Here is a 27,094-nt window from a genome sequence, read left to right on the forward strand (position 1 = left end):
CCCAGAGATTCTGGGAGAGCTGTTGCGCCCTACCCCTCCGGTACCGGCGGTGCTTGCGCCTCCGGTACCGTCGAGCGTGGCGCCGGCTGGCCCATCGCCAGGGGTGAGGTCCCCGACGTCGGTACCGCGTGCGGTGCCGACTGCGGCCACCTCCCAGGAGGGCTCCCCGACTACGTCGGCGGAGGGAGCTTCGCCGATGCGGGCGAGGGAGTCTACCTCTCGACGCCCCCATCGTGGACGTGGCTCCACGGAGTCGAGCCGGGCACGGTTGCAGACGCAGGTCCGTGAACTTGTGTCTGACACCGAGGGTGAGGCCTCGTGGGAGGAAGAAGAAGACCCCAGATATTTCTCTGACGAGGAGTCTGAGGGTCTACCTTCTGATCCCACTCCCTCTCCTGAAAGACAGCTTTCTCCTCCCGAGAGTCTGTCTTTTGCTTCCTTTGTCCGGGAGATGTCTACGGCCATCCCCTTCCCGGTGGTTGTGGAGGACGAGCCCAAGGCTGAAATGTTTGAGCTCCTGGACTATCCTTCTCCGCCTAAGGAAGCGTCCACTGTTCCCCTGCACCATGTCCTCAAAAAGACATTGCTGGCGAACTGGACCAAGCCTTTAACTAATCCCCACATCCCCAAGAAGATCGAGTCCCAGTACCGGATCCATGGGGACCCAGAGCTGATGCGCACTCAGTTGCCTCACGACTCTGGAGTTGTGGATCTGGCCCTAAAGAAGGCTAAGAGTTCTAGGGAGCATGCTTCGGCGCCCCCGGGCAAAGACTCTAGAACCTTAGACTCCTTTGGGAGGAAGGCCTACCATTCCTCTATGCTCGTGGCCAAAATTCAGTCTTACCAGCTCTACACGAGCATACACATGCGGAATAATGTGCGACAGTTGGCGGGCTTGGTTGATGCTCTTCCCCCTGAGCAAGCCAAGCCTTTTCAGGAGGTGGTCAGGCAGCTGAAGGCGTGCAGAAAATTCCTGGCCAGAGGAGTTTATGACACTTTTGATGTTGCGTCCAGGGCCGCTGCTCAAGGTGTGGTGATGCGCAGGCTCTCATTGCTGCGTGCCGCCGACCTGGAGAATAGAATCCAGCAGCGGATTGCGGACTCGCCTTGCCGTGCGGACAACATTTTTGGAGAAAAAGTCGAGCAGGTGGTAGAGTCTCTCCACCAGCGGGACACCGCATTCGACAAGTTCTCCCGCCGGCAGCCTTCAGCTTCTACCTCTACAGGTAGACGATTTTTCGGGGGAAGGAAGACTGTTCCCTATACTTCTGGTAAGCGTAGGTACAATCCTCCTTCCCGACAGCCTGCGGCCCAGGCTAAGCCCCAGCGCGCTCGCTCTCGTCAGCAGCGTGCGCCTCAGCAAGGCCCCGCGGCTCCCCAGCAAAAGCAAGGGGCGAGCTTTTGACTGGCTCCAGCAGAGCATAGCCGACATCCAAGTGTCAGTGTCGGGCGACCTGCCAGTCGGAGGGAGGTTGAAAGCTTTTCACCAAAGGTGGCCTCTCATAACCTCCGATCAGTGGGTTCTGCAAATAGTCCGGCAAGGATACACCCTCAATTTGGCCTCCAAACCTCCAAATTGTCCACCGGGAGCTCAGTCTTACAGCTTCCAGCACAAGCAGGTACTTGCAGAGGAACTCTCCGCCCTTCTCAGCGCCAATGCGGTCGAGCCCGTGCCATCCGGGCAAGAAGGGCTGGGATTCTATTCCAGGTACTTCCTTGTGGAAAAGAAAACAGGGGGGATGCGTCCCATCCTAGACCTAAGGGCCCTGAACAAATATCTCGTAAAAGAAAAGTTCAGGATGCTTTCCCTGGGCACCCTCCTTCCCATGATTCAGCAAAACGATTGGCTATGCTCTCTGGACTTGAAGGATGCCTACACACACATCCCGATACTGCCAGCTCACAGACAGTATCTGCGATTTCAGTTGGGCACACGCCACTTCCAGTACTGTGTGCTACCCTTTGGGCTCGCCTCTGCGCCCAGGGTGTTCACAAAGTGCCTAGCTGTGGTAGCAGCGGCGCTTCGCAGGCTGGGGGTGCACGTGTTCCCATATCTCGACGATTGGCTGGTGAAGAACACATCCGAGGCAGGAGCCCTGCAGTCCATGCAGATGACTATTCGCCTCCTGGAGCTACTGGGGTTTGTGATAAATTACCCAAAGTCCCATCTTCTCCCAGTGCAGAAACTCGAATTCATAGGAGCTCTGCTGGATTCTCGGACGGCTCGCGCCTATCTCCCAGAGGCGAGAGCCAACAACTTGTTGTCCCTCGTCTCGCGGGTGCGAGCGTCCCAGCAGATCACAGCTCGGCAGATGTTGAGATTGCTGGGCCACATGGCCTCCACAGTTCATGTGACTCCCATGGCCCGTCTTCACATGAGATCTGCTCAATGGACCCTAGCCTCCCAGTGGTATCAGGCTGCTGGGGGTCTAGAAGACGTGATCCACCTGTCCACGAGTTTTCTCGAATCCCTGTATTGGTGGACAATCTGGTCCAATTTGACTCTGGGACGTCCTTTCCAAATTCCTCAGCCACAAAAAGTGCTGACAACGGATGCGTCTCTCCTGGGATGGGGAGCTCATGTCGATGGGCTTCACACCCAAGGAAGCTGGTCCCTCCAGGAACGCGGTCTACAGATCAATCTCCTGGAGTTGCGAGCGATCTGGAACGCTCTGAAGGCTTTCAGAGATCGGCTGTCCCATCAAATTATCCAAATTCAGACAGACAACCAGGTTGCCATGTACTATGTCAACAAGCAGGGGGGCACCGGATCTCGCCCCCTGTGTCAGGAAGCCGTCAGCATGTGGCTTTGGGCTCGCCGTCTCGGCATGGTACTCCAAGCCACATATCTGGCAGGCGTAAACAACAGTCTGGCCGACAGACTGAGCCGGATTATGCAACCTCACGAGTGGTCGCTCAACTCCAGAGTGGTGCGCCAGATCTTCCAAGCGTGGGGCACCCCCTTGGTGGATCTCTTCGCATCTCGAGTGAACCACAAAGTCCCTCAGTTCTGTTCCAGGCTTCAGGCCCCCGGCAGACTAGCATCGGATGCCTTCCTCCTGGATTGGGGGGAGGGCCTGCTGTATGCTTATCCTCCCATTCCTCTGGTGGGGAAGACTTTGTTGAAACTCAAGCAAGACCGAGGCACCATGATTCTGATTGCTCCTTTTTGGCCGCGTCAGATCTGGTTCCCTCTTCTTCTGGAGTTATCCTCAGAAGAACCGTGGAGATTGGAGTGTTTTCCGACCCTCATCACGCAGGACGAAGGGGCTCTTCTGCATCCCAACCTCCGGTCCCTGGCTCTCACGGCCTGGATGTTGAGAGCGTAGACTTTGCCTCTTTGGGTCTGTCAGAGGGTGTCTCCCGCGTCTTGCTTGCTTCCAGGAAAGATTCCACTAAGAGGAGTTACTTCTTTCTGTGGAGGAGGTTTGTCGTCTGGTGTGACAGCAAGGCCCTAGCTCCTCGCTCTTGTCCTACACAGACCCTGCTTGAATACCTTCTGCACTTGTCTGAGTCTGGTCTCAAGACCAACTCTGTAAGAGTTCACCTTAGCGCAATCAGTGCATACCATTACCATGTGGAAGGTAAGCCGATCTCAGGACAGCCTTTAGTTGTTCGCTTCATGAGAGGTTTGCTTTTGTCAAAGCCCCCTGTCAAGCCTCCTACAGTGTCGTGGGATCTCAATGTCGTTCTCACCCAGCTGATGAAACCTCCTTTTGAGCCACTGAATTCCTGCCATTTGAAGTACTTGACCTGGAAGGTCATTTTCTTGGTGGCAGTTACTTCAGCTCGTAGAGTCAGTGAGCTTCAGGCCCTGGTAGCCCAGGCCCCTTACACCAAATTTCATCATAACAGAGTAGTCCTCCGCACTCACCCTAAGTTCTTGCCAAAGGTCGTGTCGAAGTTCCATCTGAACCAGTCAATTGTCTTGCCAACATTCTTTCCCCGTCCTCATTCCTGCCCTGCTGAACGTCAGCTGCACACATTGGACTGCAAGAGAGCATTGGCCTTCTATCTGGAGCGGACACAGCCCCACAGACAGTCCGCCCAATTGTTTGTTTCTTTTGACCCCAATAGGAGGGGAGTGGCTGTAGGGAAACGCACCATATCCAATTGGCTAGCAGATTGCATTTCCTTCACTTACGCCCAGGCGGGGCTGGCTCTTGAGGGTCATGTCACGGCTCATAATGTCAGAGCCATGGCTGCGTCGGTAGCCCACTTGAAGTCAGCCTCCATTGAAGAAATTTGCAAAGCTGCGACGTGGTCATCTGTCCACACATTCACATCTCATTACTGCCTGCAGCAGGATACCCGACGCGACAGTCGGTTCGGGCAGTCAGTTCTTCAGAACCTGTTTGGGCTTTAGGATCCAACTCCACCCCCCGAGGGCCCTGTTTGTTCTGTTCCAGGCTGCACTCTCAGTTAGTTGGTAAATTTTTTAGGTCAATCTCAGTTATGTCCTCGCCGTTGCGAGGCCCAATTGACCTTGGTTGTTGTTTTGAGTGAGCCTGGGGGCTAGGGATACCCCATCAGTGAGAACAAGCAGCCTGCTTGTCCTCGGAGAAAGCGAATGCTACATACCTGTAGAAGGTATTCTCCGAGGACAGCAGGCTGATTGTTCTCACAAACCCGCCCGCCTCCCCTTTGGAGTTGTGTCTTCCCTTGAAATGTATTGTCTTGCTACATACTGGACTGGCCGGCTCGAGCCGGTTTCGGGCGGGAAGACGGCCGCGCATGCGCGGTGCGCGCGGGCGCGCGAGAGCTAGCAAAGGTCTTTGCTAGGAAGATTCCGATTGGAGGGGCTGCCGAGGACGTCACCCATCAGTGAGAACAATCAGCCTGCTGTCCTCGGAGAATACCTTCTACAGGTATGTAGCATTCGCTGTTTGGCCAGCAGGTGGTGCATGTTATGTTTTAAGTTGTTTTAAAGAACTGACCTTTCATTCCTTTGTTAACACAAATAAGGAAATGCCTGAGTGACGTAACCAGCTTTTTTCAAATGTTGTTGACTGGGCTCTAATTGACCCAGGAGCTTTTTTCATTTCAATTTTACTGGCTGTTGCTTCAGTTTCAGCCTGGGAGAAGAGAGAGAGAGCTGTTTCTTTGCTGAAGCCCTGTAAAAAAACAGTTATATTTGATAACTGGTGAACAGCTATATGCCCTGATCTCCCCAGGTACTTTCTAGGAAATAAACAAATAGTGTTATAATTAATCCATATTTCAGTTACCTGTTATTGTTTGCTGATTGCACATTTTTTTTTTTGTTCATTGTTCAAGTGTGACAATAAACCTGTTTAGTTTGTTGATTCTGCCTGTCTGGACTTATATAGAATCCTGATGGTTTATGTGTTAGGTCTCTGAGTGCTTTGTGGGAGCTGTGGGACCACTGGGAGTGTGGCTACAGTAACCTAGAAATCACGGGGGATAATTTGAGAGTCGGAGACTCACCCAGGTAATGGGAGGAGGATGCTAGTGTAAAACACAAGCAGCAGGTGCAGGCTGACTTGAGCTGTGCTGGGGAAATACCCTCTTAAGTGGCTGCGGGGGGCGGGCCCAGGTCAGGGAAGGAGAGATGTCCTGAAGACTCGGTGGCAATCAGATGTTCCTTGTCATCAAGCAGATGAAGCCATTATGTATGGGTTATGTCCATCAACCAGCAGGGGAGATAGAGAGCACTCAAACTTTCACAGTGCCCTCTTGGCCAGCTAGCTCCACTGCCTCTTCAGTATTCTCTATCTCCCTTAGCAGGGTGGCTGCAGCTTGTTCGAGCTCCAGAAAAATCTGCCGGAAGGTGGTTCCTGGCTTGCCAGTTGTTAACCGGGGTGTTGGAGGCTATAGCAGCTTCACTTTAAAGGCACATAGGTTAGCCCTTTCCCTGCCTTACCCATACCTCTGTGGATGTGGACATATTGCCTTGCTTTTCCTGTCCTTACCCACCAACAGTGGATGCAGGCATATAGGTTCGCCCTTTCCCTGCCTTTCCCACTCATCTGAGCCTCCAGAGTCTTCAATACCTCTGCTTTCCTCACAGCTTAAAAAAAAAAAAAAAAAGTTGCGTCGCGTTTTTAAACGCAGAGACGCTGGAACAGAGGTTTTTGACCTGATTTTCAGCAGGATCGTAGTTGTACACTAGATCCTTTGAGGTAAGAGTGTTTTCCAACTCCTCCGGGGTGGGCCCGAGATCGGGGCGATTTTGGCGCGAAACCGCCATTTTGGATTTTACCGCCGTTTTTCGGCAATGGCTGCGGACAATGTAAAGCGCTGTTCCACTTGTGGCAAGCGCAAATCAGCAGCAGGGCTCTGTAAATCGTGCTGTATTGGCGTAGGAGCCGGCCCGAGCATGGCGAGCGATGTTTCTTCCCGCTCTGAGCTGGCAGCGGGCGCCATTTTGCTTACACCGCATGGCGCGGCCTCCGTGGACACGGAGAGACCTGAGCCGGGTGGGGCACCTCGAGATGAGGTTATTTCAGGAGTGGCTAGCACCGGACAGGATTTGGGTGCCCAGGGTGAGATTTTCTCCCCGGATTTTGTGCTTTTGCTGCATAAAGCATACATGATGAAAAGAGCCCTTCCTCAAGGGTCGCCTGAGGCTCCTCTGATTGCCCCCCCGATGGATTCTGGCCTGGGACTGCCCAGTGAGGCTTTTTTCCCGGATGCTTGGCCTAAAGATAAGCGCAGAAGGGTTAATTCCCCTTCAGATTGTGGTGCACCTTTTCCCCCCCCGTGGTCGGGGATGTGAGGATTCGGAGAACTCTGACAGACGTTCTTGGTCTGAGGAACCAGAGTCAGGTGCGGATTTACCACAGGATCTGGATGATCCCTCCGCGGTGAGGATTTTCCACCGTGATGAGCTGCCAGCGCTTATTTCAGATACCCTGCAGGCCCTCTCGATTGAAGATCCTGACAGTGGCATGGCCTCCTCGGGTAATCCCAGGATGGCTAGTACCAAGAAAGCTGCTCAGGCCTTCCTTTGCATGACTCCATCCTAGAGCTTGTTTCGGCTCAGTGGGCTGACCCTGAGGGACCTTTGAGAGTTTCCAGGGCTATGGGGCAGTTATACCCTCTGCGTGAGGGACATATGGCTTGTTTTCAAATGCCTACAGTGGATGCCCTAGTCACTTTGGTGACAAAGAGAACTACCCTCCCTGTTAAAGGAGGTGTTGCCCTGAAGGATGTTCAAGACCATAGGCTGGAAACAGCATTGAAACGGTCCTTTGAAATTGCAGGTCTCACTGTTCGGGCGTCTGCATGCAGCTGTTATGCTGTGAGAGCCTGCCTAGCTTGGCTGCAACAGGCAGTGGCTCAGCCCGGAGATGGAGCGGAGCCCTTCTTGGATGTGGCTCCGCGGATGGAGGTGGCCTTGTCCTTTCTGGCTGATGCCCTTTATGACCTTGTCAGAGCTTCGGCTAAACAAATGGCAGTAGCAGTGGCGGCTCGCCGTCGTCTCTGGCTACGACACTGGGCAGCGGACATGGCCTCTAAGCAAAGGTTGGTGAAGTTGCCTTTTCAAGGACTTCTCCTATTTGGTGAGGAGTTAGAGAAAATTGTGAAAGGCCTGGGTGATCCAAACCCCAGCGCTTGCCCGAAGATAGGCAGAGGCCTTCCTCTAAGGGCCAGGCGGTCCACTCCTCGTACAGACCTCGCTTCCGTGAAGCTAGAAGGTACCGCCCGGGGTGTTCTGCTGGGTTCACTTCACGTGCCCATGGTCAGCAGAGGAACTCCTTTTGCTCGGACAAGCGTTCCACAGCCGGTGGCTCAAGACCAGGAGTTCAGGGGCGACCCTCTCAATGATGGTGCGCCGGCCCTCTCCTCGATGCCTGTCATCGGAGGACGGCTTTCCCTCTTTGTCGAGGAGTGGGCCAAGATTTCCTCAGATCAGTGGGTTCTGGACCTGATCAGAGATGGATACAGAATAGAATTCAACGCCCCAGTAAGAGACGTGTTTGTGGAGTCCCGATGCGTCAAACGAGCGGCGGTGGAGGAGACTTTTCAAGGTCTGATTCAGTTAGGGGCAGTGACCCCGGTGCCTCCCGCCGAGCAAGGCTGCGGCCGATACTCCATCTACTTTGTGGTGCCGCGAAAAGGTGGGTCCTTTCGCCCTATTCTGGACTTAAAAGAAGTGAACAAGTCCCTGAGAGTGCGGCATTTCCACATGGAATCCCTGCGCTCCGTCATTGCGGCGGTTCAGCCAGGAGAGTTTCTCACGTCTCTAGACCTGAAAGAAGCTTACTTGCACATACCGATTTGGCCCCCGCACCAGAAGTTTCTGAGGTTTGCGGTGTTGGGAAAACATTTCCAGTTCAGGGCCTTGCCTTTTGGCCTCGCCACAGCTCCCCGAACCTTTTCGAAGGTAATGGTGGTAGTAGCTGCTTTTCTCAGGCGAGAAGGTATCAGGGTTCACCCGTACCTAGACGACTGGCTCATCAGAGCAGACTCTGCAACAGAGAGCTTACAAGCTACAGCCAGAGTGGTCTCAGTACTGCAATCTCTAGGCTGGGTCGTCAATATGGCCAAAAGTCACCTGTCCCCTTCACAATCTCTAGAGTTTTTGGGGGCCAGGTTCGACACAGTCTCGGGCTATGTGTTCCTACCCGAGCTAAGGCGGTGCAAGCTTCAGAATCAGGTCCGTCTGCTCCTGAGGATGCCCCGCCCGCAAGCTTGGGACATTGTCCAGCTGCTGGGATCGATGACAGCTATGATGGAAGTGGTACCCTGGGCGAGAGCGCACCTGAGACCTCTACAGTATTCCCTACTCCGAAGATGGTCTCCTGTTTCTCAGAATTACCAATGCAGACTTACTTGCCTCCCTGCGGCCCATCTCAGCATGGAGTGGTGGCTCTCGGACAGCATGCTGCGGCGAGGAATGCCGCTGACGCTCCCCGTTTGGTGCCTAGTGGTAACAGATGCCAGCCTGAAGGGCTGGGGCGCACACTGCAAGGGGAAGCATGCCCAGGGTCTATGGACACCCGAGGAGTCGGAGTGGTCCATCAACCGCCTAGAGTTGAAAGCAGTGTTTCAGGCGCTTCTGGCCTTTCAAGTGACCCTGGAAGGATTGGCTGTCAGAGTGATGTCGGACAACACGACAACGGTGGCCTATATAAATCGACAAGGCGGAACAAGGTGCAGAGCACTAGCCGCGCAGGCCGAACTGATTTGCCACTGGGCCGAGCTGCATCTTCAGTGTCTGTCGGCAGCTCATATTGCAGGTCAGAGCAATGTGCAGGCCGATTATCTGAGCAGGCATCAGATCGATCCAGCAGAATGGAATCTGGCAGACGAAATATTTCTGCAGATCTGTGCCAAATGGGGCAAGCCCGTGATGGATCTAATGGCGACAAGTGCCAATACCAAAGTCCCGTGCTTCTTCAGCAGACAGAGAGATCCTCGCTCGGCGGGGTTGGATGCCTTTGCTCAACCCTGGCCTCCGGGTCTACTTTATGTGTTTCCCCCATGGCCCTTGATAGGGCGCCTGCTCTTGCGGATTCGGCTGCACCCAGGAGAAGTGGTCCTCATCGCCCCGGATTGGCCAAGGAGACCTTGGTATGCAGACATCCGACAGATGCTCCTGGAGGCTCCTCTGCCGTTACCTCTGGTACCGAACCTGTTGACTCAGGGACCGGTAGCCATGGAGGACGCCGGCCGCTTTGGTCTTACGGCATGGCTATTGAGAGGGCGCAATTGAGGGATAAAGGTTATTCCAATAAAGTTATTTCCACTCTCCTGCAAGCCCGCAAGCGGCTTATGCCAGGATTTGGTGCCTATTTGAGTCTTGGTGTGCTTCCAGAGCCATTGTTCCAATGCGGGCTCCTGTCTCGCCGATTCTGGACTTTTTGCAGGAAGGTGTACAAAAAGGCTTGGCCTATAATTCCCTGCGGGTGCAGGTGGCAGCGTTGGCCTCCCTTCGTGGTAAGGTGGAAGGCGTGTCTTTGGCTGCTCACCCAGATGTGGCACGGTTTCTTAGAGGGGTGCTTCGGCTCCGACCTCCGGTGCGAGCACCCTGTCCAGCTTGGAACCTGGGGCTAGTTTTGAAAACCCTGCAGGCATCTCCTTTTGAGCCGCTTCGGCGAGCGTCGGAGAAAGACTTGACACTGAAGGCCGTTTTTCTGGTGGCCATTACCTCGGCGAGACGGGTGTCAGAGCTCCAGGCGCTGTCCTGTAGAGACCCATTTCTGCAATTTTCAGAGTCCGGAGTCACGGTTCGGACCGTGCCTTCCTTTATGCCTAAGGTGGTTTCAGCCTTTCACTTAAACCAGCCTATTTTCTTGCCCTCTTTTTCAGAGGAAGAGTTTCCAGAATCTTTTGGGCAGCTGCACCTTTTGGATGTGCGCAGGACTCTGCTGCAGTATTGGCGAGTTACTAACTCTTTCAGGACTTCTGATCATCTGTTTGTTTTGCTATCCGGTTCTCGCAGAGGGTCTCCAGCGTCTAAAGCCACTATTGCCCGCTGGCTCAAAGAAACTATCTTTTCAGCTTATCTGCTGGCCGGCAGGGTTCCGCCTGTAGCCTTTAAGACACATTCTACTAGAGCGATTTCTTCCTCTTGGGCTGAAACTGGAGCACTCTCTCTTCAAGAGATATGCAGTGCAGCAACATGGGCTTCTAAGCTCTCCTTTGCCCGACATTAAAGGCTGGATGTGGCTGCCAGGAGGGATGCGCGTTTTGGTGCACAAGTGCTAGCGCGTGGTGTGGCTTGTTCCCACCCTATCTAGGGATTGCTTTGTTACATCCCATACGTAATGGCTTCATCTGCTTGATGACAAGGAAGGGAAAATTAGGTTCTTACCTTGGTAATTTTCTTTCCTTTAGTCATAGCAGATGAAGCCATGAGCCCTCCCTGTATGATTGTCTGTATGCTGTGAATCTGTTTTTCAGGTTCTGTTCTAATTTCCTGAAGTTCCTTCCTTGGGAGAAAGTTGGAAAACAATCTTCAGGATTCATGTTCAGTTTAAATTTAGGAGGATGTGTTCATTCCCTCCAGGAGGCGCGTGTGTTCCCCTCCAGTTCTATAAATAGGAGGATGAGTTCATTCCCTCCAGTGTGTTGGGAGGATGTGTGATTCCCTCCAGGAGGCGCATGTGTTCCCCTCCACTTATACAATAAGGAGGATGAGTTTATTCCCTCCAGGAGGATGTGCATTCCCTCCTTTATGAGTTCATGCCCTTGTGATGGGCCATCGTTCGCTGTGAGGAAAGCTCTTGTGATTCCCATTGCGGTTTGCCATACTGCTTTGGAAGCTTCAAATACTGAAGAGGCAGTGGAGCTAGCTGGCCAAGAGGGCACTGTGAAAGTTTGAGTGCTCTCTATCTCCTCTGCTGGTTGATGGACATAACCCATACGTAATGGCTTCATCTGCTATGACTAAAGGAAAGAAAATTACCAAGGTAAGAACCTAATTTTCCCTTCTTCTTGCCCGTGCAGCGCCTTCACACACAGGTGAGAGGCACTGCGCAGGCCCGGTAAGGTGGAGGGGGGAGCGGCGGCAACAACCTCAGGGGGGCGGGGCACAGGGGCGGAGGATGGCGGGAGGCGGAGCTGTGGGAGAAAGTAGAGAGAAAGGAAGGGAGGCGGGTCGGGGCTGCTAAAATTTTGATTTTTTAATGCAGGGGGAAGCGGGGAGCAGCGGGGACCTCGGGGGGGGGGGGGGGGAAGGCAGTCCATACAGGACGCTCCTGATGAGCGCCTTTGCCCCCTCCCGATCCTTTTTTTGATTTTTGTTTTGATTTTCTATTTTATGCAGGGGGAAGCGGGGAGCCACGTGTTTGTGTTGGTTATTTAATCTCACTTATATTTTCAAACATGCCAGCTTGGATTTTTATGCTGCAGGGGGAAGCAGGGAGCAGCGGCGTGTCTATATGACAGCTCAGGCCTTAATGACAGCTCTGACCTCACGTTAAATATATCGCGGTAAATGATTCGGTGCAATCGTCGGTATGGTTAGTGCATCTCGAATTGTCCACATTGCAAAGGTAGTTACTCGTTTGCATTCCATTTTCGTTAGCTGCTAGCGTCGTCGGAAAATGGCCTTTAATGCATGCTGCGGTTGAAAATTTCTTTGTTAAAGGGTCGTTAAAGTTTAGTGCATCTGGGCCTTAGTCATCAGTCCTAAAAGTTAGTTTAGTGTTGATGTGACTTTGTGACTAGGAATCTGAGACCTGTGCTCCCTGAATATGTATAAGAGAGATTTGTTTGCATACTAAGCCCCACTGTATACAGATCTGTCATTCATGTTCTGAGTAGTGTAGAACGGGTAAAGTGAATGGATTTTTCACTCTTTCAAAAGTACAAAGACCAGGGGACACTCAATGAAATTACATGGAAATACTTTTAGAACAAATAGGAGGAAATATTTTTTCACTCAAAGAATAGTTAAGCTCTAGAACTCGCTGCCAGCGGATGTGGTATCAGCAGTTAGCGTATCCGGGTTTAAAAAAGGTTTGGACAAGTTCTTGGAGGAAAAGTCTGCTATTGAGATTGACATGGGAGAAGCCACTGCTTGCCCTGGGATTGGTAGCACGGAATGTTGCCAACAAAACCAAAGCTCGTAATGGACATATAATAACTCTTCCTCTCTACGATTCCCTTCGTCTCTACGATTCCCTAATGTGTCTGTACACACGAACCTTATTTTACCACAGCATTACTGTATTTGTTCATACCGGAATTGGCGAACGCCTTTACAGTACTATGTAAGCCACATTGAACCTGCAAATAGGTGGGAAAATGTGGGGTACAAATGTAATAAATAAATAAATAAAATGATTTGGATTTCTGCCAGGTAATTGTGACCTGACTTTGGCCACTGTTGGAAGCAGGATACTGGGCTAGATGGACCATTGGTCTGACCTAGTAAGGTTGTTCTTATGTTCTTATGAAAGATATCCTGAAAACCTGAGCTGTTGGCAGTCCTTGGGGTCTGGCAGAGAATACCATTGTTGTATTCCTTTAACAAGACAGATGGCAAGACCACCCTCCCTTAGATCTGGGTAATCAAAGCTATAGGTGTGGCTGAATGTTGCACTGTGCCATCCTTTGGGTTACCCTCTGCCATCCAGTGATGGTTTTCTCTCCAAGCCAGGCATAGAGCTGTTGAGTGGGACCTCTTTGTCTTTGGTCAGGATGATGGAGTTGCTTCTGGGATTTAGCTCATACTGTGCTCTGGCCTCCAGGGACGTGGAGGAGGAGGGAATGTGTCCAGCTGCTGTGGAATGCTTTCTGTGTGAGTCACACTGTGAGTACAGAAGGCAGAGGGTCGGGCCTAGGGGTCCATCCGTACTACAACCACCTGTTTTTCATTGGCCTTGCAATTTCCCCATTGAGAGACTTGCCTCCTTTGCTCTGGCAGCTGCTGTTCTATTTATGCTGTGCTGTACAGATGTCTTCATGCAAAGCCACTGTATGCAAGGGTTTATTTTAGAGAGGAACAGCTGGAAGGGAGGGGATAACCCTGAGATCCCTGCCCCTCATGTTGGGGAGGGGCTGATTTCTGCTGGTGTTATTGTGCTCAACTCCCACACTATTGGGTTTTATCTGTTTTCATGTTCTTGAGCACTTAAGGAAAAAAAGAATCCTGCCCTTTTTTTGTGTTGGATATTAAGCAAGGCTGGTGACTTTTTTTTTATTGCTGAGAAGGCTCCTGGTCTTCTGCCAGCTTCTCCTAGCTGCTCTTCTTCTTTTTCCCTATCTTCGTTTCAAGCCTGTTCGTCACCCCATGGAACCTGTCCTTCCTGGGCTGGGGGAGTACCAAGCACCGATAGAAAAATGTTTTCAAGCATGTTTGTTTAGGGCAGTGCATCAGCCGCCTCATATAGTGCTTCTGGTCCTGCCCTCACACACACACACATATCCTCCAGTGGTTGCTTAGCACATCTGGAATGGTTTTTGAGAGTAGGATATCTGTGATGCCTGTCTGTCTGGTATCTTTCACTTTGAGGTGCAATTCCATTGCTTTAAGTCTCCAGGTGAAGGGCTGTCATGCAGGCAAAGGGACCACAGCACCTCCTGCTGGGGGAAGGTGGTATTAATAGTGCTGGAAATGCCTCTTTTTATCCATTTCAAGTAGCATCCCCTACTGGTGAAGGCTGGGGCCAGAGATTCCTGTCAATGATGGCAGGGGATTTGCTTCCGAGTGGGGTGGGTTGGGGAGGTAGCCAAGGCTACATGTATTCTTAATACCGAGGTGACAGGGAAAGGATAGTGCTATCGTCAGTAATTGTCTGTATTGAAGAGGTGCTGACACACAGGTTTGAGTTAATCAGGTTCTCCTGTACATTTAATGGTTTTGTTCATGTTGTCTTCTCTAAGAAAACCTCTCATCCAGTCAGCCTATATTTATTTATCTCTCTACAATCATTCTTTTGTACTACAGATTATATAGAAAACTAGTAAATAATGCCCGTTTCTGACACAAATGAAACGGGCGCTAGCAAGGTTTTCCTTGGAGTGTGTATGTTTCAGAGAGTGTGTGTGAGAATGAGTGTGTGAGAGAGAGTGAGTGAATGTGCGAGTGTGCGTGTGACAGAGAGTGAGTCTGGGTGCGAGTGTGTGTTTGAATGAGAGTGTGTGCGAGTGCGTATGTGACACATAGTGAGTGTGAGAGAGTGTGTTTCACACAGATAGAGTGTGTGTGAGACAGAGAGAGTATGTGTGCGATACACAGACTGTCTGAGACCGAGCGAGTGTGTGAGAGTTGACTCTGTGACACATAGAGAGTGAACGTGATACAGTGTGAGACATAGTGTGAGAGACTGTGTGAGAGAGAGAAAGATACTGACTGTGAGATAGAGTGTGTATGTGACGGAGATACCTCCCCCCCCCATCTGTGGTGTGGGGACCCCCTCCCCTGTGGTCTCAGGATCCCCTCTCCCCTCGCCCCCTGTCAGGTCTCAGGACCCCCTCCCCCCTGGTCTCAGGACCCCCTGCCCCTCCCCCCCTCTGCGTGGTTGGCAGCACCGTGCGAGTGTGTGTGTGTGAGAGAGAGAGAGACTGGGTACAAGTGTGTCTGTGAGAGAGAGAGAGTGTGTGTGATTGTCCTCTGTCCCCTGCCCCCCCTCCTGCCACCCAGCGATTTTCCTCTGTCCCCTGCCCCCCTCCAGCCACCCAGCGATTATCCTCTGTCCCCTGCCCCCCCTTAGCCATCCAGTGATTATGCTCCTTCCCCTGCTCCCCCTTCAGCCATCCAGTGATTCTCCTGTCTCCCCTGCCCCCTGTCCAGCCACCCAGCAATTCTCCTGTCTCCCCTGCCCCCCCTTCAGCCACCAAGCGATTCCCCACTCTCCCCTGCCCCCCCTCCAGCCACCCAGTGATTATCCTCTGTCCCCTGCCCCCCCCAGAGCCACCCAGCGATTGTCATCTGTCCCCTGATTAGGTCCGTCGAAGTGGCGGCGTTATTGAAAGCCCTGGCCATCTGTAGCCTGGCCATCTCCATCCTTCGATTTCGTTCCCTCAGTCCTCCTGCTTTCTGCTTACCCGCCCTCGATGTCATAACATATTGACTTCTGTAGCCTGTCGGTCTCCAGCCTTCGATTTCGTTCCCTCACCAGTCCTGCCTTCAGATTCCCCACCCTCGATGCCATGACATTTTGACACGAGGGCGGTGCCCGCCCTTGACGTCATCTCGTTTTGACACGAGGGCGGGGCAGAGAGAGATGTGACACCGTTACAAACCCTTCACTGAAGCCACGGAGTCAGCTTCAGAACATTGGAGGTGCGTTTTATTATAATAGATACTCATTGTGGTGTAAGACATAATAGTCAATCATTAAAACAATTTATATATACGTTATAGAAAAATAAAATAACACAATACAAGTTAAGGTATGAATTGTTTTCATTTAAAAGCAGTGTGAAATAAGTGAGGTTTTAGTAGGCCCGGTTATATTTTTTCCCTGGGTTCTCCATCCATTTCGATAATGTTCTGCCTTTCTGCACATCCTGATTTGTACTAATAGACTGCTCCATTCCATTTAAAATGCCGGACTGTCACACCTCACCCTCACCCTTCCACCTCCCCTCCTGCGTTCCATTCCTTGCTTGTCCTGCTGCAGTGGCCTGTTCTGCTGTCTGCCTGGTACTGATCTAAACTGATGTCACTGAGCTTTCTCTGTGAGTCACAACCATTATCTTACTGTTTCTCTCTGCATTGGGAGTTTCAGGTCTTGCTCCTTTCTCTTCCCTGCAGTGTATGCCTCTGTCAGTCTATACCTGCTGCCTGAGCGGCCCGCTACCCTCATCCTGTACGAAGACGTGGTCCAGATTCTGCTGGGGTCCCCAGGTGAGTAGTTGCTCAGAGGCTTTTTATGGTTCTGCTTTTCCTTAGCTTTAGAAGCCAAAGAAGGTTCAGGGCTGGCTGCCTGCCTCCAATCTGGGCCCACCAAGCACTGGCCCATAGCACCAGTCAAATGTACTAGAGAGCCTTAAGAGTCCATGTGCTCGTGAAGGCCCTGCTGGTCCTGCCCACTAATAAAGGGAAGGGGTGAGACCAGCAAGGCCTTCGTGAGGTGCGAGCATGTGGGCTGGAAGGCTCTCTGCACATATTGGTGTTGCAAGCTGGCAGCCCGGAGGTATGACAGTGGTAGGGAGTGGCATCAACAGTAGGAGAAGGGAAGGAGGTAAGGAGAATACTTACACTGTGGGACAGCTGTTGCAGACAACTTAGATATCTGTTGTTGAAGACGCTCTTTATACGAGTGTAATGTGCGTAGCTCAGAGCAGTGTACCTGATGCCCTCTCATGTTAACCTTGGGCTCCCCCCCCCAAAAAAAAATCAGATCTAGCTATGGCACCACTGTCATCTAAAAAACAAGGCAAACGATCTGCAAATTCCAACGTGGAAAAAAAAGAAAAACCAGCACATCCAGAAAGACCAATTATGTGTCCATTCATCTAGAGACGCTCCGCTACCCGTCTCTAGATGAACGGACACATAATTGGTCATTCTGGATGTGCTGGTTTTTCTTTTATGAGTATTGCAACCCCTGACGCAGCCCCTTTGGGAGAAAAACACGGCCTGTGTCGGGCATTTCTCTGGTATATAGTATCATTAATAAAATCTTTGGATGTTATATTGATCTGCTTCCTTTTTTTTACCACTGTCTTCTAAGCAACAGAAATCTGGCGGCGGTGAGAAAAGTTTCTCCCAGTGTCTGTGCTGGGCTTAGATTTTGCTTCTTCTCAGTTTCCCTAACTGCAAAAGGAATGCAGGATTACACAAACTGCGCTCCTGCTGCCAACAGCTCACACTGTGCCCGAAGCATATTAATGGTCTTTGTGCTTGTTCCGATGTGGTGGATGTCCACCACAAGCCTGGACATGCATATCAAACAAATGTAGGAAGAGCTGGGCCATAGCGCTTAACATGGCATAATTCAGTGAGGTCTTGAGTTAGGGCCAGGCCCCAGTCTATGGAACACATTACCTTCTCATCTTCTTACTAGAAACTTCCTTAGAAACGTTGAAGGTTGCACTAAAAGCTTTTCTGTACATTGATGCGTTTGGCTGACAATGTCCCCACCTTTCCAGGTGTCTACAAAGAAATGTCTCCGATGCCAGCCTGAAGAACACAGCCTTCCCCTTCACTCTCCCGTCTCTTCTGTCTCCTGTCTCCTTCTCTTTTCCTGTTGATACTTGTAGTTCCGCTTTGGCATCTTTTCCGCTCTTCCAGTTCTTGATATTTGCTCTATCCCACTTCTTACTTTAGACTCTGTAAACCGCTCAGACGATCCTCGGTGGATGGAATAACAAATGCTCATAAACTTGAAGTAGGAATGGGGAGATGAGAGGTAGAGGGGAGTGTATGAAGCAGGAACAAGAGAGATTACATCGAAATATAAAACATGATGGGCACAAAAGGACAATATGATCCAGAAAAAAAGCACAAAGTGCTGTCCGGAATGGAACAAGTGTACTTTTATTGGTGACTCAACACAGGCCATGTTTCGGTGTAACATACGCCTGCCTCAGGGGACAGTTCTTTCCTCGACTGTCCCTGTACAGCAGAGAAAGAAAGAGGCATCTGCGATCAGAAGCAGTATTTAGATTGACTGAGGAGGACAAGTGGATTAACTGCGTTCGCTGTTTCTGATCGCAGATGCCTCTTTTTCTTTCTCTGCTGTAGAGGGACTTTCCTCCTGGCCATTCATGTCCGTTTGCACCAAAACGGAGTGGAGGAGCAGCCTTGTGGTTAGTGCAGTGGACTTTGATCCTGGGGAACTGAGTTCAATTCCTACTGCAGCTCCTTGTGACCGGCGCTGAAGAGGACTTCGGCTGGCGGGGGTTGGGGACCCCCGCCAGCACAGGTACTTGACGGCGATGGCGGGGGAGGGTTGGCGGCGGCGGGAAGGGGGGGGGTCGAAAGGGTCGGTGGTGGGGGGGCCAGGGCCAAATCTGGGGACCCATGCTCCCGTGGCCCCACGTAGCTACGCCCCTGGTTTTGAGGACAATTTCTCTAAAAGAAGGGACGAGGAGGCTATTTTGTTGTGAAGATCTAAGTGCTCGAGGGGGGCAGTAGCGAGTCAGGAGATTAGAGAGGTAAGGTGGTTCCCCCACATAATGAATTTTGAAGACTAGAACCACACACACATGCTACTATTCTAAACATTTACACGCACAATAGACTCATAAATGTTAGTGCCTAGTTTCTAGAGTTGCCCTTTTAAACGAGCAAGTGAAAGATCATTAACTTGCTATTGTTTATGGTTTATATTCAATTTTCTATATTGCCTAAATCGTGCCCATGATCACACAATCGGGATACATCTTAGCTACCCCTCTGGGCTGTACCATGGGATAGAGGGGGATATTGTGCTACCCTGCCCTTGCTGACAAGTACACACCAGAAAGCTCTGGGCCTGGCTTCTTTATGGGAGATATTTGTGTGTCCTGCCAGAGGATGGACACCTGATTTTTAACTGTTAGGCCGCCTATCTTCTCTTAGGTGCCAGAAGCCAGCCGAGGGTGCAGTTTCCAAGGAAGGCTGTCCGATTGCCCAGGAGCTCCACCTACAGCCAGCTTTCAGCATCACTGACGTCAGCCAGCAGCGGGCAGGAGATCCAAGGGTTCCCGGCCTTCATCGGAGCCGACAGCAACTCTACCAGCACAGGTGAGGAGCAGAGCGGCTTGGAGAAGAGGGAGAGAAAAGGAGGAGCCTGGTGGGAGGGGAGAGAAAGGGAGGAGGGAGAGAGAAGGGCAGACTGAGTAATATAGGATACTGTAACAGAGGAGCTCTTGATGAAAAATGTTTGTGGGCCCTGAATTCATGGCATGGTCAGATCTGAAGATCCACAGTAGATTTGTGTCAACAACTGGTTGTCCCTTCCTCATAATTCCTTTTTTTTTTTTTTTTTTTTGCTTTTGGCAGCAAACAGCTCCTGGGTGGAACTGGTCCCCATCGCAGCAGTGAGCGCTCACCTCTTCACTGGGAATGGTACTGAGGTGCAGCTTTCAGGGCCCATCCAGTTTGCCATCCCGTTAGCTGTGAATCCGAGCTTCATCACAGGCAGCAGTGTTCCTGCATGGAGATTTGATGCCAAGAATGGTAAGGGAGGGAGGGAGGGAGGGATATATTTCTCTGAAAACCTGAGCTGTTTCGGAAAGAGATGAGAAAGGGGGGTTCGGCTGGAGACACAGAGAGAGAGAGAGCATTAACTCTGGAAGCCTTTGCTTAATTCCTGCTTTGGACAAGCTATGAATTTGCTTCCGAGTGGAATTTTAGATGGTACAGCGGGGCAGTGTTGAGGTGCATACCAGGGGTGTAGCCAGACTTCAGCGGTAAGGGGGTCCAGAGCCGAGGTGAGGGGGCACATTTTAGCCTCCCACCGCCGACCCCCCCCCCCAGCCATTGCCAACACCTCCAAAAACTTTGACACCCCCTGCCGACGACTCTCTCGACCCCCCCCCCCCCCCCCGCCCGTTGTCGCCGTCGCCTACCTTTGCTGGCGGGGGACCCCAACCCCCACATTAACTCTGGAAGCCTTTACTTAATTCCTGCTTTGGACAAGCTATGAATTTGCTTCCGAGTGGAATTTTAGATGGTACAGCGGGGCAGTGTTGAGGTGCATACCAGGGGTGTAGCCAGACTTCAGCGGTAGGGGGGTCCAGACCCGAGGTGAGGGGGCACATTTTAGCCTCCCCCCGCCGCCGCTGACCCCCCCCCCCCCCCCCCCGGGCCATTGCCGACACCTGCAAAAACTTTGACACCCCCTGCCAACGACTCTCTCGACCCCCCCCCCCCGCCCGTTGTCGCCGTCGCCTACCTTTGCTGGCGGGGGACCCCAACCCCCGCCAGCCGAAGTCTTCTTCCTTCGTTTCGTTTCTCAGTCTGACGTCCTGCACATATGTGCAGGACGTCAGACTGAGAAACCAAATGAAGGAAGAAGACTTTGGCTGGCGGGGGTTGGGGTCCCCCGCCAGCAAAGGTAGCAGGTGGCGGGTTGGTGGCAGGAGGGGGGGGTTGAGAGGGTCACTGACGGGGGTCCAGGGCCAAATCTACGGGGGCCCAGGCCCCTGTGGCCCCATAGCAGCTACGCCCCTGGTGCATACAAATCTCAGTATGGGCTGTTCTGGAATGTCTGAGCACTTTAATGGCTTGAAGCTGTTCTCGCTCTTTCCGAGTAAACCAGGGATCAGAGCACCCAGGTGCCCCAGATTCTAACACCTGTGTTAAAGTGGCCAGTTATTTTGGGAGAAATGTAGATGTTATATCCTATAGGAACCACTTTGGATTAACTGCAAAGCTTCAGGTGACCTGGGGAGGGCAGGAGGCAAGCAGGTGTCACATCCATTTGTCGTTCTCTGTACCTCAATAAGAGTCACCAGGTAGCACCAGGTCCTCAAGCTGGGCCACTCCTTGTCGTAAATGCCCCCACGATTTGTACATCTGGGCTTGGTATTAAGAAAACTAGAAGTGCACATCTCTAAAGCCACTGTGACATAGTAACATAGTAGATGACGGCAGAAAAAGACCTGCATGGTCCATCCAGTCTGCCCAACAAGATAAACTCATATGTGCTACTTTTTGTGTATACCTTACCTTGATTTGTATCTGCCATTTTCAGGGCACAGACCGTATAAGTCTGCCCAGCACTATTCTCGCCTCCCAACCACCAGCCCCGCCTCCCACCACCGGCTCTGCCACCTGATCTCAGCTAAGCTTCTGAGGATCCATTCCCTCGGAACAGGATTCCTTTATGTTTATCCCACGCATGTTTGAATTCCGTTACCGTTTTCTCAACACCACCTCCCGCGGGAGAGCATTCCAAGCATCCACCACTCTCTCCGTGAAAAAATACTTCCTGACATTTTTCTTGAGTCTGCCCCCCTTCAGTCTCGTATCGTGCCCTCTAGTTCTACCGCCTTCCCATCTACGGAAAAGGTTCATTTGCGGATTAATACCTTTCAGATATTTGATCGTCTGTATCATATGACCCCTGTTTCGCCTTTCCTCCAGGGTATACATGTTCAGGTCCGCAAGTCTCTCCTCATACATCTTATAACGCAAATCCCATACCATTCTCGTAGCTTTTCTTTGCACCGCTTCAATTCTTTTTACATCCTTAGCAAGATACGGCCTCCAAAACTGAACACAATACTCCAAGTGGGGCCTCACCAACAACTTATACAGGGGCATTAAAAACTCTTTTCTTCTGTTGGTCACTCCCCTCTCTATACAGCCTAGCAACCTTCTACTTAAGGCCACCGCCTTGTCACACTGTTTTGTCGCCTTCAGATCCTCAGATACTATCACCCCAAGATCCCTCTCCCCGTCGGTACCTATCAGACTCTCCCCGCCTAACACATGCGTCTCCCGTGGATTTCTACTCCCTAAGTGCATCACTTTGCATTTCTTCGCATTGAATTTTAATTGCCAAACCTTAGACCATTCTTCTAGCTTCCGCAGATCCTTTTTCATGTTTTCCACTCCCTCCCGGGTGTCCACTCTGTTACAAATCTTAGTATCATCCGCAAAAAGGCAAACTTTACCTTCTAACCCTTCAGCAATGTCACTCACAAATATATTGAACAGAATCGGTCCCAGCACCGATCCCTGAGGCACTCCACTACTCACCTTTCCCTCCTACGAGCGAATTCCATTTACCACCACCCTCTGGCGTCTGTCCGTCAACCAGTTCCTAATCCAGTTCACCACTTCGGGTCCTATCTTCAGCCCGTCCAGTTTGTTCAAGAGCCTCCTGTGGGGAACCGTGTCAAAACCCTTGCTGAAATCTAGGTAGATTACGTCTATATCACATCCCTGATTTAATTCTCCAGTCACCCAGTCAAAGAACTCAATGAGATTCGTTTGGCACGATTTCCCTTTGGTAAAACCATGTTGTCTCGGATCTTGCAACTTATTGGCTTCCAGGAAATTCACTATCCTTTCCTTCAGCATCACTTCCATTATTTTTCCAATAATCGAAGTGACAGATGCAGTCTATCCCTGGAGCCATCATGGGGTGGAAAAGGGGAAGTGACTCAGCTATACCTATGGACAGCAGGGATGACCGAGGTCCAGGCTGGAGATTTTGGAACAATCCTGGATTTCTGACCAACACATCCTGGTGCATTATGGGATATGCAGCACTGATTTCAGTGGGCAGGATCAGGTACTACAAATCCCAGGTTACTTTAGGATGTACCCTATATACTCAACTATAAAGACATTTTGGATAAAAAGCCCTTTAAAATTTATGGGTCGTCTTATCCACGGCAGGACCGCTGAGAGACTTAGCTAGGCCTGGGGCAGAACTGGACTGCCGCAAGCCACCCCTGCACTCGCACTGCTGCTCCCACCCGCCCCCTTACCCTTCTGTGTTTGCCTCCAAGGGAAGTCTAGCGCCAGCAAGCCGCTTCCTGCATGCCTGCTTCCACGGTCTTGTCCGCTCCTGTCCGTGCTGGGAGTCAGGACTCAGATGATTGCATTAACGCGATATTGAGCTAATACAATCATCTTGGTCCTCGGCGGCACGCAGGAGCAGGGCAAACCCGGAAGCAGGCAGCAAGAAGAAGCTTGTCAGTACCTGGCCCATTCCCCCCCCCCCCCCCCCCAATTGAAGGTCGGGCCCAGGGAATTTTGCCCCCCCCTGCCCCTCCCCCCTCGGCGGCCCTAATCTACAGGTAATACCCATTATGAAAAAGCCAATAACAAGAAGCTAAAAATGAGAAGGAAATCCCCCAGTTTGTTGGTGTATGACAGAAACAGAGGTGCGGGTTATTTAATTCTGTTAAATGTCAAATAACCGCATTCTTAACAAATATTAATTGATCAACCTGCTGTCCTTGAGCAATTCCATTGACATTTCTCATTGATTTTTAAGAGCAGGCACCGTTTTGTGCAGTATTTTGACCTTTTGAAGTGTGTTCTTCTAGAACTGTTAAAAATGACTGCATATGTGATTTTTAAACTGGGTGATTATTTTTATTACCAGCACAGCTCTGACTTCCATATCGAGCTCGAGAGGACAAATGTTATGTACATCTGTGTGTCTTAAGCAAGCATGGAGCCCTTTTACTAAGCCGCGGTAAAATGTGGCCTGCGCTAGTTTTGGCGTGCTCTGGACCTTTTTAAAAAAGGGACAGTAAGTGGCTGTGCGCTAATATTAAAATTAGAGCGAGGGTATTTACTGCCTGAAGGTATTAATCCGCAAACGAACCTTTTCTGGAGATGGGAAGGCGGTAGAACTACAGGACATGAAATGAGATTGAAGGGGGGCAGACTCAAGAAAAATGTCAGGAAGTATTTTTTCACGGAGAGACTGGTGGATACTTGGAATGCCCGCCCGCGGGAGGTGGTGGAGATGAAAACGGTAACGGAATTAAAAAATGCGTGGGATAAACATAAAGGAATCCTGTTCAGAAGGAATGGATCCTCAGAAGCTTAGCAGAGATTGGGTGGAAGAGCCGGTGGTGGGAGGCGGGGCTAGTGCTGGGCAGACTTCTACGGTCTGTGCCCTGAAAATGGCACATACAAATCAAAGTCAGGTAGACACATAAAATAGCACATACGAATTTATCTTGTTGGGCAGGCTGGATGGACCGTGCAGGTCTTTTTCCTGCCGTCATCTACTATGTTACTATGTTACTCATAGAGGGTAAAACAATTAGTAGTAATCCAGCCCTCTCGCCAGCAGCACGAGCGGCATCATGGATCCCTGCCCCCTAGCCAACCCACCAAATACCTTTGAATTTCAACTCTTTTGCACACAACACTGGCACTGCAGCATTACATGTTTGAGGTCTGTTCTAGAACATGCCGTCTGACCTGTAAGTTGAGTCAGGCATGCTCTGGAGCAAACCTCAAGCAGTGCCAGTGCTGTGTGCAAGAGAGTTGAGATTAAATGTACACACTGATGGTGGGGGCAGGGCAGCAGAGAAGGCATGCTGGGGGGGGGGGAGCAGAGAGGGCATGCTGGATCTGAGTATTGGAGTGTGAGTGAGGCAGGGAGAAGTGCGTGCGAGGCAGGGGCATATCTGCGTGGGGCCACAGGGGCCTGGGCCCCTGCAGATTTCGCCCTGGACCCCCCTACCGCCGTTAACCCTCCCCCGCCTACCGCCAACCCTTTCCCCGCCTACCGCGGTCACCTACCCCCGAGGTCCGCTCCTGCCGGTTTTTTAAAATATTACTTCAGCTGGCAGGGGACCCCAACCCCCGCCAGCCCAGCTGAGGTCTTTAACTTCTTCATCCTCGTGCTGTTCCTGCAACGCATCCTTCCAGTTGGACGGAGTTTGACGTCGCAGCACGTTGTACATGCAGGACGTCAACGTGCTGCGACGTCAAACTCCGTCCAACTGGAAGGATGCATTGCAGGAACAGCACGAGGAAGGATGAAGAAGTTAAAGACCTCGACTGGGCTGGCGGGGGTTGGGGTCCCCTGCCAGCTGAAGTAATAGTTAAAAAAACCGGCAGGAGCGGACCTCGGGGGGTAGGTGACCGCGGTAGGCGGGGGAGGGTTAACGGCGGTGGGGGAGGGTTAACGGCGGTAGGGGGGGGCGTTATAATGTGCCCCCTCACTCTAGCCCCTGCCCCCCCTACCGCCGAACCTCAGATACGCCCCTGGTGCGAGGGAGAAAGACCTGTTGGCTGTAGGGGGAGGGTCAAATTTGACTGTGTGTGTGGCCTCGACCTATACACGGGTCAAACCAATTTTGGTCATTTTTAGTCCCAAAGCTGCCCCTCAATTTATTCATGAGATCACTGTATATACAGTAAGTTCAGAACCAGGACTGTCCAGAGTCTCCAGAATGGAGCTTAACTTGGCAGTGGGTTTCCTTTCTGAAATTAACATAAAGAGCTGAGTGCTGTTTATTTTAGCCTCTTTGTCTTCTATGAAGTGAGATCCTGCAAGCAGAACCATATTGCTGTGTGTGTGTGTGTGTGTGTGTGGGGGGGGGGGGGTGATGTTTCCTGTCATTGTGACTCCATGCTCAGCAATTAGACATACTTTGTAGCTGCCACGTGGTCTCTATCTAAAAGCTACAAAACCATTTCTGTTTTAAAGTGCTTTACACACAGTGACCAGGACAGCTAGTCCTGCTCTCACAGCTGGCCTAGTCCTCCAGTCTTCGAATACCTTCCTTCTGTCTCCAGGCCCTCCCAGGTAACTCAAACTTAGTTTTGCCAATTGAATCAACCTTTTTTCTTCTGTTTCCTTGTAAATGTTTAAGTATGAGGGGACTAATTATGTTGTCCGTGAGCCAATGCATTCAGAAACCTTCTTAGTTGGAAAGCATGGTAATTTAGTTTATAATCTTTCTAGATTTGGGGGTGAAGAGAAGGGTAGCTTTTTTGAGATTGTTGGCTTCCTGTTGGTTTCCTCTCTCTTGTTGTAACAGGGGCTAGAGATGGTATTGTGTTTCTTGCTATGTTTTTTCCTGGGTACATTTGTATAGAGGATATATATATATATACTAGCTGTTAAGCCCGTTAAAACGGGCGAGATTTCCAGCTACCCTCCTCGCCGCCGCTCCCTCCCCCCTCCGTGCCGTCGGGTTTTCAGGTTCACTATGCATGAGAGGGATTCACATTCCAAGAATGCAGTGTATGCAGATCTATTTCATGATTATTCATTGTGGATATCTTGAAAACCGGTCCTGCTGGACATGCCCTGAGGACTAGGTTGAGAAGCACTTCCCTAGGCAAACCTTCAGCTGTGCCTCCCCACTAAGGTGGCTCAAGTCCATTCCCTGAGCTCCCTTTCAGGTGTTCATCCCTTCCTTCTCTACTCCCCTCCCCCTGGTCTTCATCATCTCCCCCTCTTCCTTTACTGCTACCACTCAACCTCCTACCTCTGTCCTCACCCTCTGTGATGCAGACTTCCTTTTGGAGGGGGCAGGATCCAGCAGAATTTGATGTGCGTGAGGCTTATAGGCCCGCTGCCATACTATTGCTGCTTGTTGACAATGGCTTTAAAGCACTGCTCTCTCTGCCACTGTCTTGCACACAGCCCCCTTCCCCCAGGTCTTCTGCCCTAGGCAAACACCTAATCCACTTGGTAGTAGGGCTAGTCTTGGGCTTGTTATTTGATGTGTATTGTGTTGTGGTCACATTGACCTTTGAGCTGTGGCTTCAGCATGTGTTGCACAAAGCCCCTACTCACATATACATATACATCGCCCAGTGGTTCCCAAATCTGGTCCTGGAGGCCCCCCCAGCCAGTCCGGTTTTCAGGATATCCACAATGAATATTCATGAGAGAGAATTACATTCACTGCCTGCACCTCATGCAGATCTCTCTCATGAATATTCATTGTGGATATCCTGAAAACCGGACTGGCTGGGGGGGCCTCTAGGACCGGGTTTGGGAACCACTGCCTTAGGACATGGAAAAAAGAAAAACAAGATTGAAAGCTTCAGTGATGCTTTTCCCTCTTTTGCTCTCTAAAGCAGAGATGGAGCTGACAGACCTCTGAAGTAGGTCTACAGCCACTCCTTCATACCTCACACCCTCTTCTGCTTGCACCTCTCTTCAGTTTACCTTGAGAGAGAGAAATTGAAAGCTGATCTCTCCTGCTTACAGAGAGCCCATGCTGGCTGTAACAGGTGCCCTTAAACATGCATCATGCCAGCTTCTTACTTCACAGAATTTAAAGGGTTCCTGTAGTG

At 51.2% G+C, this 27,094-nt stretch overlaps 1 protein-coding gene across 3 annotated transcripts in view; it reads left to right on the forward strand.

Annotated features, from left to right (window-relative positions):
• Positions 1–27,094, forward strand: part of FAM171A2 (family with sequence similarity 171 member A2) — a 133,768-nt gene that overhangs the window by 51,389 nt on the left and 55,285 nt on the right. For all 3 annotated transcript variants that reach the window (XM_030220540.1, XM_030220538.1, XM_030220539.1), the window contains exons 3-5: positions 16,178–16,270; positions 18,932–19,096; positions 19,355–19,531. In XM_030220540.1, coding sequence (XP_030076400.1) covers positions 16,178–16,270; positions 18,932–19,096; positions 19,355–19,531 — 435 coding nt within the window. The remainder of the gene's footprint in view (positions 1–16,177; positions 16,271–18,931; positions 19,097–19,354; positions 19,532–27,094) is intronic.

This window comes from Microcaecilia unicolor, chromosome 12 (genome assembly GCF_901765095.1).
Source record: "Microcaecilia unicolor chromosome 12, aMicUni1.1, whole genome shotgun sequence".
Classification (NCBI taxonomy): domain Eukaryota; kingdom Metazoa; phylum Chordata; class Amphibia; order Gymnophiona; family Siphonopidae; genus Microcaecilia; species Microcaecilia unicolor.